Here is a 16,496-nt window from a genome sequence, read left to right as displayed (position 1 = left end):
GTCTGTATTCTATTGTGCTCAGCATTGTAAACCTTTAATGTAACACTGCTGTGTACCTGTAATCTATAAACGGAAACCAATTTGTCTTCATAGTTAAAGTGGTTGAAAAGGTTCACTTTCTTTTTTTTTTAAATACACATGACAAAAATGTTATACTTGCCTGCGCTGTGCAAAACCCTTGCACCCTTGCCCGATCCTCCTCCTGGGGTGCCCTGGTGGTGCGCCTGGCTCCTCCCCCTTCATCGGGTGCACCTACAGAAAGCCGCTTTCCCTGGGGGCATGCTCCTGAGTCCTGCTGCTGCGTCCATTAACAGACAGCAGGACTCTGCCCTGCTCCCGTGTAACTGGATTTGATTGACAGCAACTGGACCCACTGGCTTTTCTTTCAATCTATCCAATGAGATGAGAGCCAGCGGCTGGAGACGCTGGGCTCGTTTGCGGCGCTGAAACTAATCGGCTCAGGTAAGAAAAGGGCATCTGGTGGGGGTGCTGTACCAAAGGTGCTTTTTCACCTTAATGCATAGAATGCTTTAAGGTGAAAAACTTTGAGACTTTACGATCCCTTTAATTATATAGTTGTGTTTTTATGATCGTTGTACTGGTAAAACCTTATTAACCACTTCAGCCCTGGAAGAATTTAGCCCCTTCTCGACCATGCCATTTTTTGCAATACAGCACTGCGTCGCTTTAACTGACAATTGCGTAGTCGTGTGATGTTGTGCCCAAACAAAATGCATGTCCTTTTCTTCACAAATAGAGCTTTCTTTTGGTGGCATTTGATCACTTCTGCGATTTTATTTTTTATTTTTATTTTTCTTTAAAGCATCTTCTACATTAAGGTAAAAAAAACCTTCCTTTTGTAAGGATACCCCCAGCTCCCTCTTATACTTTGCCCAATTTCGATGCAGCACTGTGCTCGAGAGTTATGTCTCTCTCCTCACTGGACAGAGAGGCAGCAGCGAGAGCCGTTGGCCCCTGATGCTGTCAATTTTTGTAGTGAAGGGCCACGGTGTCTGTGTCTATGGATCAAGCCCGCACAAGTGGCCCCATAGCAAGCAGTTTGCTATGGGGGCACTTGAGAGAGAGAGAGAGAGAGGAGGAGCCAGGAATACCAGCAGGGGATATCAGAAGAGGAGGATAATGGTTGCTTTGTACAAAACCATTGCACAAAGCTGGTAAGTATGACATGTTTACTATAGAACAAATAATGTAACCTATAGAATCACGAATTGTGTTACTGGGAGGTGTTAGATTTATTTTACATTTTTTTTTATTTTTTTATTTTTTTATTTTTTTTTATGTATCTCTTAATGTGTGAAAAATAATTATTGTCAGAGTAGATTTACCTTTCATAGTTCAGGTTATTTATGGTAGAATTTAACGGAAGAATCCTAAGGGGCATATTTATAAAGCGGTGAAAATGACCTACACTATACATTCATTATAGGTGAATCAATCATTCTACTTTTTTTAAATCGCGTGCAATGAAGAGATACACCTCCAGTATTTATCACTGCTTTATAAATATTCCTTCGAGTTTGTTTTGGAACCATTGTAGTGAGTCTTTTTTTAATCTTTTACTGTGGATCATAAGTAAATGAAAAATGTCATATTTCATTATAAGCATAAGATTTCTAACATGCGCCCTTCTGATGTGCCTCTGCAGGGTGCTCCTCGACAGAGCGCATTCGAACTACGACAGTGAATTTCGTCAGCTGGATGTTGACATGCTTTCCTCCCCTGAACACACTTCAATCAATTTATTTGCCAATACCTCAGAAACGAATACCTCGGATAAATGTTTCTCTAAAGACCTCAGCCAGATATTAGTCAATATAAAATCATGTAGGTGGCGCCATTTTAGGCCACGGACAACATCCCTACATGACAGTGACAATGTTGACTTTTCCTGTAGAACGTTTCACAAAGGTATCACCCGAACAGGCACAGCACAACCTGGGACCCAGACTTGCAGTACCTCGACATCAAGTAAAAGTAGCAGTGGTTCAGCACACTTTGGTATGTGGCCTCCTATTCACTCTACTCAGTCATTTCCATGGAAAAATGCATGTCACTGCGGAGAAATGTTTGCCACCTTACAAATCTCTTCTACAGAATGGATCTACTTTTCAGTTTTTGTGTCACGGCTTTGCGGTAACATACAGTTGTTGGTTCTGTTGGAACATCTGTTACAGCTTTCATTTGTTGCATGTTTCATTTATACGTTTAAAAACAAAGAATGCATCTGCCATTCAGAGAAATATGTAGTCACTGGTCATCCTTTCAGAGTCTATATTTAGGAGATATGAATGCTGCAAAGACCTGTGGGAGAAGGCAAAGTGGTAAATGGAGGTGTTATTGATTTTCTATAATTTATATTTCTGTTGTGTTTTCCTCATCAAAAATTAACAGCACGTGTATGGCAGAGGGTACAAGAACCATTGTGGGTTTTTTGTTTTTCCATTAATAACATGCCTAGTATCAAAAGATGGGTTTTTAGAGCAATGAACAATAAAAGGCATAAAGAATATGAACAATAAAAGTTGTTTTTCAGTGGTTCTCAACTCCTGTCCTCAGGACCCACTAACAAGCCAGATTTTAAGTATTACCTTGGGGAGATGCAGACTAGCATACCACATTCACTGAGCAGCAAATGATATCACCTGTGATGTATTTCAGTTATCTTGCAAACCTGGCCTGTTGGTCCTGAGGACAGGAGTTGAGAACCACTGTTGTATTTAGAAGCCTGTGGTAAGCTTAATAATAATAAAAAAAAAAGTCATGTTTATCACCAGGTCTCACTTCTGCAGGGGGTCTTCAACTATATTACATTTATAGTAAGTACAGATTCAGTAATGATAGGTGTAGAAATGTTGTGCGTTTGTGTGCACCTGACACTGATTTGGTCAACTCAGAATAAATAGTTGGAAGGGATACATATCTGACATATGTTAGATGTGTGCACTGATACCTACATTGTGCTTGATATAGAAGCAAAGAGACATGGCTCTTTGACTTTTTTTAAGGTACCTAGTTATATGGTAGACAATCTGCTTCTAAATTCAGCTTGTTCAATTAAGTTTTGACAATAAAACCTGGAAGCTGATTGGTTTCTATGCAGAACTGTGACAGATTTTGCACTCTCCAGCTTTAGTAAATCCTCCCCATGTGTCAGCATTGTAAACCTGGAATGATCACAAAATTAAAAATATTGGAAAAGCATGAAAAAAAAAAAACTAGTGCAGCCGTCACAGCAAAGCACTGGTAAGTCACAACATATACAATTTTCTCTTGTGTTATAGATGTGTTTTAGGGATATATTTCCTCTTGTCCATTTTGCTGCCTGAAAATGCTTTTTAAAGTGGAACTTTAGTTAGAAAATGAAGTCCTGCTAGATCACTTCATGCTGGCCCCTTTTATAAGCACAGCTATGTAAAACATTAAAAATAAGTTTCTATGCTGTTTTAAATGCAGTAATGGCCTGTCTCACTCTGCTCGTCGCATGCTCAGCTGCTGTTTATTCTCGGCACTGTACCTAAAATCAGAGCCACTAGAGGCCAGTCGGCTGAAAGCTTTAAGATTTACTGCTACTGAAGGGGGAAGTAAGCAACGACAGACTGTGCAGAGGGAACACAGACTAAGGAGAGCATATATAACAGCACAGTGCTTGTGCTGTGTAATTTGGCCCCCTGTAGCATTTTAAATACCTGGTTAATCCTGCCTGGTGCTGCATCATCCGCAGCTCTCCTCTGTCCTTTCTCCCCTCCCTCCCTGCCTGTCAGCTCATACCAGTGCCGCTCTGCTCCCCTTCCCTTCCTGCTGCTATAAAACTGTGTGATTGTTTATACCATACCCTCTGTTAGATAACAGCGTGCCCCACTGTATATGATTAATAAAATAAATTATTATTTACCTTATTTTTAGAACGCCTCCCGACACTCGCATGACTGCTCGCCTCTCCTCCCAGCTGACGTCAGTGGAAGTTCTCAGCCACTCCCGCTGTAGCTGTCAGACTGGGAGAGGGGAGAGAGACAAACAGTCACGTCAGCGCCAGGAGGCACTCTGAAATAAGGTAGAATCATCATATTTTTTAAAAAGCATATACAGTGGGACACGTTATTTAACAAGGTATAGTAATGAACATCACATAGTGGCTTTTCAACTGCTTTAATTGAAATAAGCAACATCTCTTTTTTTTAAAATGGGAGGGGAGAAGATCTTCTAATAAGAAAGTGACTGCTGTGGGCTTCAATAAAATGGCAGCTTCCAGCAAGAAGATACAGATGCAATCTTGGAGGCAATTTACAGCACTTCTAATTCTAGTAGAATTATAATTCACCTGGAATGTATCTCTTTTTTTTAACCACTTAAAGAGGAAGTAAACCCTGATGAGTTTACTTCCTCTTTGATTCCCTGCAAAGGCAAAGCATAATGGACTACTATGCATCGCATAGTAGCCCATTATGTGTCACTTACCTGACTCAGGAGCCAGCGAAGTCGCCGCTGTCCCCTGTAGTCCGCCGCATCCATCTTGTTGGGTTTTCGCAGCTCCGCCGCTGTCATTCGGCGAAGCCGCGATGACGTCACTCCCGCGCATGCGCACAGGAGCCGACACGCGTGGCAGCTCCGTCGCTGAGAATGCCGCGCTCAGTGCGCCTGCGCGCCGCTGTCTACGGCGCCGTAAGACAGCGGTGCCCGTTTTCGGGCAAATATCTCCTAAACCATATAGGTTTAGGAGATATTGCTTGGACCTACAGGTAAGCCTTAATCTAGGCTTGCCTGTAGGTCAAAGTGGTTTGTAAGGGTTTACAACCACTTTAAGGACCAGGCCTCTTTTTCAGATTTGGTGTTTACATGTTTAAAACAGTTTTTTTTTTTTGCTAGAAAATTACTTGGAACCCCCAAACATTTTATATTGTTTTTTTTTCTAACACCCTAGAGAATAAAATGGCGGTCATTGAAATACTTTTTTACACACCGTATTTGCGCAGCGGTCTTACAAGCGCACTTTTTTTGGAAAAAATTCACTTTTTTTAATACAAAAACAAGGCAACAGTAAAATTAGCCCAATTTTTTTTTTATATTGTGAAAGATAATGGTACGCCGAGTAAATTGATACCCAACATGTCACGCTTCAAAATTGCGCCCACTCGTGGAATGACGTCAAAACTTTTAGCCTCAAAAATCTCCATAAGCGACGTTTAAAAAAGTCTAAAGGTTGCATTTTTTGCGTTAGAGGGCTAGGGCTAGAATTATTGCTCTCGCTCTACCGATCAAGGCTATACCTCACATGTGTGGTTTGACCACCGTTTTCATATGCGGGCGCTACTCACGTATACGCTGGCTTCTGTGTGCAAGCTCGTCGTGACGGGGTGTTTTTAAAAACCTTTATTTTTAAAAAAATAATTTCTTATTTATTTTAATTGATTTTATTTATTTTTACACTATTTAAAAAAAAAAAAATGAATCACTTTTATTCCTATCACAAGGAATGTAAACATCCCTTGTAATAGAAAAAAGCATGACAGGTTCTCTTAAATATGAGATCTGGGGTCAAAAAGTCCTCAGATCTCATATTTGGACTAAAATGCAACAAAAAGAAAAAATGACATTTAAAAAAAATATACCTTTTAAGAGGTATGGGCGGAAGTGAAGTTTTGACATCGCTTCCGCCCTCCTATGGTATAGAGACGAGTGGGGGCCATCTTGGCTTCGTTCTCGTCTCCATACCCAGCTAGCGAAAGGACCCGATCGCCTCCGCTGCTACCGACGGTTCCGGTAAGCGGCGGGAGGGGGGGTGGCACCTCTCCCGTCGCCGATAGTGGTGATCTCGCGGCGAATCTGCTGCGGAGACCACTGTTATCGTACAGACGACCGGTGCCTGAAGAGATGGATATCTCTCGGTTGTGGCAGCAGCTGCTGCCGTTACCGAGATATCCCTCTTCAAAAATAGGACGTACATCGTCGTGCGGCGGTCGTTAAGTGGTTAAAGAACACTAAGTGTGATCACTTTTATGTCTAAACTTCCACTTTGAATAGAAATCGGATCCTTACCCATGTGGCTGGTTCACATTTACGCACTTGAATTTGGTATTTTTTTAAAAGGGGAAGCTCTGAAAACCATCCACTCGTGTGTGCTTTACTAACTTGCTTGCATAGATGTGAATGGAGGCAGGATGGCGTTGGGACCAAGCTCAGGGAAAGGGTTTTGCCTATACAACTGTAATTTAAACTACTGAGCAAAAATATTATATAATTCAGTTGATCAGTCCTTGTATGTGGTTTATTTTCACCATCTAAATCTACCAGTAAACTCCTCTTGTCCTAGGGTTACATCGGTCCCCCACTGTATTTATGGATATGCAGTGCTGTCACTCTCCTCGTCTCCTTCTCTCCATTACAAGATGAGCTTTTTTATAGTACACCGAAGATAGCTGGGAAGGCAGAGAACATTGTTTGATATTTTAGTGTTTTATCCCGGACAAACGCCCTGGATTTTCTAGCATGAATAAAAGGTATTTTCTTGTTCATTGAGGTACAGAAGAAGTCATTCGCTTTCAGGTTATACTGCCATCTGCTGAAGAATTGGACATTGGGAAAACCCAACCAACCTCTAGGCCAGCTCAAGATAATCCCTTCTATTATTATGTCTAAAGCCTCGTACACACGGTACGATTTTTGCCCAACCGAACGCCTGATCTTTGTCAAAAGGGCGTGTGCCAGGATCTTGTCTTGCATACTAATGGTACACAGTTGTCGCGCCACAAACACGAACGTAGTGACATACTACGATGAATTTCAACTCTTAAGTGCCACCCTTTGGGCCCCTTCTGCTAATTTTTGTGTTTGGTGAGCATTGATTCCAAGCATGTGTGTTTGTACTTTCGACTTTTGTGTGACAGATTTGTGTACTGACCATCAGAAAATCTGACTTCAAGCCGTTGTCCGCCAAAAATTTACAAGCCTGCCATCCAACTTTTGTTGGCCGAAAATTGTACGATTGTCAAAAGGAGTGTACGAACGGTAAGATTTTAGGACAACAGTCCTAAAGGGGTTGTATAGGTTTTTTTTTTTTTTTTTTTAAATGACAAACATGTCATACTTGCCTCCACGGTGCAGTTCGTTTGCACAGAGTGGCCCTGATCCTCGTCTTTTCTGGTTCTTGGGCGGCTGTCTCGGCTCCTCCCTGCAAGAGCCAACCCCCCTCAGGTCTTGCCTGCAAATTATCTTTGGGCACAGGGTTCAATGCAAGGTGCTTTCCAGACCTTGTTCAGGTTTAGCAGGAAAGTGCTTTAAAGGCACAGTACTGTTGTCGTGCCCCATTTCTAAAGACTCTGAGAGTAGACCTATTGGGCGTTGCCTCATGTACTTGGTAATCGGGTGCTTTTTAAATTTCCTGGTTTCCACTGCAGAAGGCGTTAATGCTGAAGAATTGAGCACTGATGTGATTCGCTGTGTGGGGAGAGTTGTGTGTGCGCTCTGTCCCCTGTATCTTATTTTCTAATTTGTATTCTTTAAAAAAATTGAATTCAATCAACCGCTAGCTAACAAGTTAATTTGGCGATTTTATGTGATGTTCCAGAATTTGTGGTATATATATGTTCATTTTTAAACATAGTTTTTCATCATTATGACTACGGTATGTTTTTATGTTGTAGCCCTGATATAGGGGGATTGGGGTTGCCCCTGAAATGCTTTGGCTGTTTTTTTTATTACTTTTTTTTTCCCCCAACAAATAAAATGATTTTGAACTCATCTGGTTTTGGTGTGATGCCCCTCTCTGTATTTTTATGGTTGAAGCTACTATCAGGTACCCATTGAGGGAAGCCTAGCTGTGTGGGAGCTGCCCCACCAGAGCTTTTGGACTTTTAAACTTGTACTTGTAATCAGATGAAGGCATACTTATCCAGAACCTCTTTGAGTATGGTGTTCTGAAGCCTATCATGGATCCAGCAGAGTCCCATCTTAACAAGTTGATCAGCATTCCGGTGGAAATAGCACTTCTCCTCTAAGGGCTTCTTTTCATCCCATCTTAGTTGTAACCCTGACTGGGCAAAGTCCATTAAAAGGGATCTTACCACTACTTTGATCCCATGGTCATGGAACATTTGGAGCAAATGGCTGTGCCTTTTACGCTAACTGGGACAGGCTGCTGGAAGTTTCCCATCTCATGTCCTGCATTGGGTCAGTACATATGTAAAGGAAATTTTGGCTAAAGCCTTATACTGCTGAATCTGCATCTAAAAAGCAGATGATCTTCCACACCTTTCAAGGAATGATACCTCTGCGTTTCTACCCTGCATACCATGTTTACTATTGGTGAGAAGAGCACCCATTTTCCCCAATGGAAGAAGCTAAAGCCACAAACCAGGATGGTTCATCCCTCACTTGCAGTGAAGAAAAGTCCTTTTTTCTACACCACTTATGCAACATCCACCTCTCTGGAGCTCAAAGATTGCCAAACCTTCTGACAAAACTTTCCTCTGCTTGAAGTGGTTTCCCAGGGCTAGGGTTTCACTCCCAACTCCCCCCTCAGTTTCTCACTTACAAACTTTGTAATCACCACACATATAAGTCGATCTCCATCTAACTCTCTCAGGCATTCTGGATCAAGGTGTTGTTGCGCCCTTAAAACACTAAATCTTTTTTTTTTTTTTTTTTTTTTTTTTTTTTTTTTATTATTCAAGCTCAGAAATTCACATGTAATCAACCAGCTCCATCATCCTGGCTTCTGTGGACATCAAGGATATGTACCTGCATGTCCCCTGCTTTCCAGTTCCCCAACATTTCCTACACTTTGCTTTGGGCCCCCTATGCTTACAGTTTGAGGTACAGCAATTACGGCCTGTCCTGTACACTTTGGATGTTCGCCAATGTTCAGGTCCCAGTAACTAGTCTTGCTGTGATTCCCCCCATTGTGTGATCCCTTTTGTGGGAACAGTATGTTCAAGCTCTGTTAAATGTGCTCTTGACTGTTCAGACCTTACAACAGTTCAGATGAGTCTTTAAACCTCAAAAAATCTGGGCTGGAATCAACATAGGCATTCCATAGATAATGCGTTTTTTTTTTTTTTTTCGCTCAGTTTCCCCTTCTTACAACTACGGATGGGTCATATATGTCCGACTTTGTGTTCTCCCAGATGAGAGCAGAGAGGCGTCCCTACTGGGAGAACAGTGATTATTACTAGGGGTTGAAGCCGCTGGCAATATTCTCATGCTAGAAATCAGACATGCTAGTTCTATCCAAGTCGATTGATGGATCAACTTTGGTACAATCGGCCTACTAGTACATAGATCAGATCTCATCTGGTCCCTGCTGAACCGGCCAAGATTCGAACCAGCTATGGCCAACTTTGTTTCAGCCTTAGCTGTACCTTGAGTAATCCCAAACACTCCAAAGTATTCAATCTCTCCAATCCCAGATCTGTTTCCTTGCTTCCCAGAAACTGGGATACTGAAAATAGATGGGGGTTATCCTGTGCTGGCTTAGTTTTTCATTTGCTAGTATTCAATCCTCCAGCAGTATAACTTGAAAGTGAATAACTTCCTGTGTCCCTCAATGGACTCCACAAAAAGGTTTTAATGGAGTACAAAAATACTGTTTTCAGTTCTTGCAGAAAATGTAATTGGCCTTGAGGCCCGGTTCACACCGCTGCGGGGGGAGATCCGGATGTGATTCGCACAGCAAATCACATCCGATCTCCGTAGCGATGCGAGTTCAGCCATACAGATAGTATGGCTGAATTCGCAGCGCTCCCGCAGCAAACTCGCACGGGACCCTTTTTTGGGTCCGCAACAGAATCGGATCGCATGGGGGTTCACACCATGCGATCCGATTCCTGTGCGAGTCGGCAGATCGCACTGCGATATGCCGACGGATCTGGGGGTGTCATTAACATAACATTGACACTCCCAGCCGTCCGCATAGGGCAGTGTGAACTGCCGGCGGGAGGTGTGCGATGCGGGTAAACGCCGCGGATTCGCGGCGTTCCCGCATCGCTATAGTGTGAACCCAGCCTGAAACTAATATTTCCACCAGATCTAAGAACTGATAAGCTGCAGTATACACTTACATTTTTTGTTCTTGGGTTTAGACATACCTTAAGCTGTTTGTTCAATTTTTTTTTTTTTTTTTTTTTTTTACATGCAGTTTTCCTCTAAAGATAACCTATGCTTATGAAATTTTTTTTTTTACAGGCGTCCAGTTTTTGTTCTCCAGGTTTGTGACATGTTTACTATTAAAATTAAAGTGTACGTGTGTGTGTGTGTGTGTATATATATATATACTGTTCGGGGGGTGAGGAAGCTGTTTAAAGCCACTACAGTATGTTTTGGAATAGTGGGGTAGGACATTTATGGGCTGCCCCTTGCTTGGCAAAGTCTCTGTGTGACCCCTGGGTTGCCAACTGCAACAGTTTGCAACAGTTTGCAAGTTTTCTTTACTGAAAATGGGAGCTGTGAGTCAGAATGCCATAGTTTTGTGATGGTTTGAGAGCTAAAAATAGAATGTATTAATGTAGTTCTGCCATTTTGCAGCTGCATTGGCTCATTTGCAATTTTTTTGAATGGTCTGTTTTATCAACTATGGTTGCGTGTATTTTAGTGTGATATCTTTGAAATTGGTATTTCTGTAGTGTTTTATTTAATTTTGCATACAGTTTGTCTAGGAAATCTCAATACATTTATTTGATTCGGGTATCCATAGAAAGTATTTTGATAGTTGATGCTTTGTAATGTGTACTGTAAATTATATTTAAAGTACAACTATATTGACTGCCTCATTCACTGCCATGAGAAAGCCATACTCCAAGTGACTTCTTAAGGCAGTCATTTCCTACAGGAAAGCCAAATTAATGACTCTGCCGTGCGTATGTGAAGTATAAAGCGGCCATCTTTGAAGGAAATGCTGTGTGGCTCTGAGCATGACTGCACAACAAAGAGTAAAAAAAATAAAATGAAGTTCTTTAACCACTTCAGGACCGCCGTATTGCCATTGTACGTCAGCACAATGGCACAGGCAGGCAGAATCACGTACATCTACGTGATTGCCTTCCAGCGGGTGGGGGGTCCCATCGGACCCCCTCCCGCTGGTTACGGCGGTCCGATTCGGTCCAGCAGCGATCCGTGATGAGGGGATGGCCGTTCGTTTTCGGCCACCCCCTCTGGATCGCTCCTGGCCAATGAGAAGCTTCCTCCCCTGTGTATTGTTTACACAGGAAGGAGGAAGTGATGTCATTCTCCTCGGGGCGGTCTTTTTGACCGGACTACGAGGAGAAGAGTAAAAGTAAGTCTGCACGAACACTACACTGACATGTAGGTACACACAGGCACACAAACCCCCCCCGATCCCCCCCCCGATCGCCCCCCGATCCCCCCCCCCGCCCCCCTCCCCCCCCAGTCACAGTGTCACTGATTGCATTGATCATTTCTTTACTGATCAATGCATTCAGTGTCAGTTGTGACAGTAAAAACTGTCAGGACAGTTAGTGTTAGGTCCAGGGTAGCCCCCTATCACCCCCCAATAAAGATTTAACCCCCTGATTGCCCCTAGAGTTAACCCTTTCACCCCCTTTTGCCAGTGTCACTAAGCGATCATTTTTCTGATCGCTGCATGTGTCGCTAGTGTCGCTAGGTAGCTAGTTATTTTTTTAGGTTCACCGCCAGGTTTTTATATCGCTAGGTACCCCGATATACTACCCAATAATGTTTTTAACCCCCTGATTGCCGCTAGTTAACCCTTTCACCCCCTTTTGCCAGTGTCACTAAGCGATCGTTTTTCTGATCGCTGCATTAGTGTCGCTACAGTCGCTAGGTAGCTAGTTATTTTTTTAGGTTCACCGCCAGGTTTTTATAGCGCTAGGTACCCCGATATACTACCCAATAATGTTTTTAACCCCCTGATTGCCGCTAGTTAACCCTTTCACCCCCTTTTGCCAGTGTCACTAAGCGATAATTTTTCTGATCGCTGCATGTGTCGCTAGGTAGCTAGTTATTTCTTTAGGTTCACCGCCAGGTTTTTATATCGCTAGGTACCCCGATATACTACCCAATAATGTTTTTAACCCCCTGATTGCCGCTAGTTAACCCTTTCACCCCCTTTTGCCAGTGTCACTAAGCGATCGTTTTTCTGATCGCTGCATTAGTGTCGCTACAGTCGCTAGGTAGCTAGTTATTTTTTTAGGTTCACCGCCAGGTTTTTATAGCGCTAGGTACCCCGATATACTACCCAATAATGGTTTTAACCCCCTGATTTCCGCTAGTTAACCCTTTCACCCCCTTTTGCCAGTGTCACTAAGCGATAATTTTTCTGAACGCTGCATCAGTGTCGCTAGTGTCGCTAGGTAGCTAGTTAACTAGGCTCCCAAAAAGTCCCCCACATGTGGTATCCCCGTACTCGGGAGAAGCAGCAGAATTTATTTTGGGGTGTAATTTGACTTCTGCCCATAGCATGTGTGAGCAATATATCATTTAGTGACAACTTTGTGCAAAAAAAAAAAAGTTTGTAATATTCCCGCAACTTTTGGCAAAATATAAAATATTCCATGGACTCAACATGCCTCTCAGTAAATAGCTTGGGGTGTCTACTTTCCAAAATGGGGTCATTTGGGGGGGTTTTGTGCTATTTTGGCATTTTATGGCCTTCGAAACTGTGATAGTGAGGAGTTAAATCAAAAATTTGCACCCTTAGAAATCCTGAAGGTGGTGATTGGTTTTCGGGGTGCCGTGCGCGACTAGACTCCCAAAAAGTCCCACACATGTGGTATCCCCGTACTCGGGAGAAGCAGCAGAATGTATTTTGGGGTGTCATTTCACATATAACCATGGCATGTGTGAGCAATATATCATTTAGTGACAACTTTTTGTAAAAAAAATTTTTTTTATTTTTTTTTTTGTCATTATTCAATCCCTTAGGACAAAAAAAATAAATATTCAATGGGCTCAACATACCCATCAGCAATTTCCTTGGGGTGTCTACTTTCCAAAATGGGGTCATTTGGGGGGGATTTGTACTGCCCTGCCATTTTAGCACCTCAAGAAATGAGATCGGCAGTCATAAATTAAAAGCTGTGTAAATTCCAGAAAATGTACTCTAGTTTGTAGACGCTATAACTTTTGCGCAAACCAAAAAATATTCGCTTATTGACATTTTTTTTACTAAAGACATGTGGCTGAATAAATTTTGCCCTCAATGTATGACTAAAATTTAGTTTATTCGATTTTTCTTATAACAAAAAGAAGAAAATATCTTTTTTTTTCAAAATTTTCGCTCTTTTTTCATTTATATCGCAAAAAAAAAAAATCGCAGAGGCAATCAAATACCATCAAAAGAAAGCTCTATTTGTGGGAAGAAAAGGACGCAAATTTCGTTTGGGTGCAATATTGCATGACCGCGCAATTACCAGTTAAAGCAGCGCAGTGCGAAATTGCAAAAAGACCTCTGGTCCTTAAGGTGTTTATTGGTCCGGAACTGAAGTGGTTAAAGTGGAAATTTTTCTTCCCTAAGCATAATTGTAACTTCATATTTGGCATCGTTACACGTTTCATCTGCAGTCCCTTACGAATTGTACAACCCAAGATGTATGATGGATCTGTTGCTGATTTATAAATGTAGACTTTTGGGGGGAAAAAAAAAAGTCAGCAACTAATTCTTTCCATCTCCAAGCACTCCCATTGACTTGTATCTGCTGCCCTGCAAAAAGAAGTGACCCATGATTGTCACAGAAAGGTGGCTGTTGGGCTGTGATTGACAGCCTGGCTTCACCTCTGTGTGAGAGGTGAGATGGCAGCACCAAAACGGGAAATAACTAGGTCCTGGGAAAACACTGAAGCACTGTTTTCTGTAGGTGAGTTTTATAAGACCAATGGTTTGAATTTGGCATTAGTTTCTATAAATTTAGTAAAAGGATAATTTAAAAACTTAACTTATGGATTTCTGCCAAGAATTGCCATTGTTGTACAATATCGTGTCCAGGGCTTTTTTTCCTCAGAGAATAGGTGCAGGAACTCGCCCTCTCTGACCAACTCTCTGTCCCAGCCACACTCAAACTCCGCCCCCAGCCACACCTACAGTGTGGAGCCAAAAAATTGTAACACACACAAACTTTACCTCTCTGCACATATTCCCCTTCCCCCACACACTTTCACAGTGCAGTGCACTCCTCTCTGAATGAACTCGGTCTCTGCAAAGTTTTCCTTCATTTTCATTCACAGTGATGGTTCCCTCACCTCTTCAGCCGTCACCGCTCTCTGTGGTATGTACAGGCTTTTTTTTCCCAGCACACTACAGTGGATTGGAGAGCTTCCCCTACTGTAGCACAGAGCTGAGGAGGTGTTTCTGGGCTCCTCGGCTCCGTGCTACAAAGTCTGAGTAGCAGCGGCAAGCAGTCAGGGATGGAAACTTCTTCTCGAATCACTGCAGCAGCTGAAGGTTGGGATCTGAAGTACTCACCAGTGATCGAGGGCAGCAGCCCTGAGTACCCAGCGCTAGCACAAAGAAGCCAGTAGAGGAAGTGCCATGTGCTGAAATCTTCCTCTACTGGCTTCAGTATTAAATGACAGGTTGGAGAGTAGAGGGCTTCCAAAAGCCCTGATCGTGGCTATACCCTCTCCCCCCACCCACATTTGTAGAATGAGCGATTAAATATTATAAATCTATTTTGTAGACCTGTTTTAAACATGAATCTTAAAGTAAAATTCCAGGTTTAATTTGACTTTATTTTGTTTGGACTAAGCTGGCCCAAACAAAAAAAATTGCCTGTACTGCTGTCAAAACGCCTATGCAGTGCAATAGAGCATACACAGCAGTCACATCATTCTTAAAAATGGAAATACCATTTTTAAGAATGATGTGGCTGCTGTGTATGCTCTATTGTACTGCATAGGGGTTTTGACAGCAGTAAAGGCAATTTTTTTGCTGCCTTGATTAAAGTTTCTGCCATAGAGGCTTAAAGCCTTGTAATTCTGCCAAAATACAGCACCACTTACTGTATGTAGATAATGCTGCTACGGTCCATTGCAGCACACACAGCAGTCACATCATTCTGTAAAAAAATGGTTTGTTTGCTCCAACTTGACCCAAGCAACTATGAAAAGTGAAATTGCACATAGAATTTTACCTTTATTACCACATGACTAACTTTCATTTGAAAGCTGTGATATTATGAGCAAGCAATGGCTACTTTCTTTATTTTTTTTATATGGTATCGTATGTCTGCTAGATTTGTTTTTTGCCAGTCTGTGGATACCAGCAGATTTCCACAGACATTCCAGATGTTGAAAATATAAATGTGTATAGATGGTACTGTGCAAACAATTTTTTAGGCAGGTGTGAAAAAAATGTTGTTGTCATTTATGAATGCTTTCAGAAATGGAAGCGTTGGTAGCTACTTTTTATCAATTAACAAATTAAGTAAGCCAACAGAAGATCAAATCTATTTGGTGTGACCACCTTTTGCCTTCAAAACCGTATCAATTATTGTAGGGACACTTGCTCACAGTTTTGAAGGAACTCGGCAGGTAGGTTGTTCCAAACATCTTGAAGAACTAACCACAGATCTTCTGTGGATGTAGGCTGTCTCACATCTTTCTGTCTCTTCATGTAATACCAGCCAGACTGTACGTTGAGATCAGGGCTCTGTGGGGGCCAGACACCAACTTCCAGGACTCCTTGTTCTTTATACTGAAGATAGTTCTTAATGGCATTGGCTGTATGTTTGGGGTCGTTGTCCTGCTGCAGTAAAAGTTTGGGGCCAATCGTACGCCTCCCTGGTGGTATGGCATGATGGTTAATTATCTGCCTGTATTAGCATTGAGGAAACCATTGATCCTGACCAAAACTTCAACTCCATTTGCAAAAATGCAGCTGCAAACTTGCAAGGGTCCTTCACCATGCGTCACCGTTTCCTGCAGGTACTCATTACTGTACCCCTCTCCAGCCCTTTACCAACAAACTGCCTCCTGAAACAGCCAAATACTTAACATTTTGACTCCTCAATCCAAAGCACCTGCTGCCATTTTTCTGCACCCCAGTTCCTATGTATTTTTTGGATAGTTTTCGCTTATCCTTGTTTCCACATCGGAGGGTAAGGCTTTTTGGACGCAATTCTTCCATAAAGACCACTTCTGGTCAGACTTCTCCAGACAGTAGATGCGGGGGGGGGGGGGGGTTACCTGGCTCCTACTGGTTTCCACCAGTTCTGTGCTGATGGCACTGCTGGACATCTTCCAATGTTGAAAGGAAATAAGCATGATGTGTCTTTCAACTGCTGAGTTACATTTCCTTGACTGACTACTGTATCCAGTCCTCAATGTTGCCTGTTTCTTTTTGCTTCTCTGCACATTTTGAAATCTTTGCCTGGCAGAGAACTTGCTGATGCAGTATAATTACTGTGTGCCTTGCCATGGTGTATGACCTGTGACATTAAAGTGTCATTATTATATTTTTTTTTTTAACCTCACCTTAGTAACAGCATTTGGCAGTTCCTCGCCTGGTTTTA

At 42.3% G+C, this 16,496-nt stretch overlaps 1 protein-coding gene across 4 annotated transcripts in view; it reads left to right on the top strand.

The window, feature by feature from the left end:
• The window catches only part of EPC1 (enhancer of polycomb 1), a 112,914-nt gene that overhangs the window by 80,896 nt on the left and 15,522 nt on the right, over positions 1-16,496 (top strand). For all 4 annotated transcript variants that reach the window (XR_013277513.1, XM_077491082.1, XM_077491080.1 and 1 more), the window contains one exon: positions 1,667-2,019. Coding sequence is in view for 3 of the 4 variants with exons in the window: in XM_077491082.1 (XP_077347208.1) it covers positions 1,667-2,019 (353 nt within the window). In the remaining variant the exon portion in view is untranslated. The remainder of the gene's footprint in view (positions 1-1,666; positions 2,020-16,496) is intronic.

Source organism: Lithobates pipiens, unplaced genomic scaffold, assembly GCF_037356315.1.
Source record: "Lithobates pipiens isolate NorthernLeopardFrog02 unplaced genomic scaffold, aLitPip1_a1.2 Scaffold_19, whole genome shotgun sequence".
Classification (NCBI taxonomy): Eukaryota; Metazoa; Chordata; class Amphibia; order Anura; family Ranidae; genus Lithobates; species Lithobates pipiens.
This window is presented reverse-complemented; position numbering and strand designations above follow the sequence as displayed.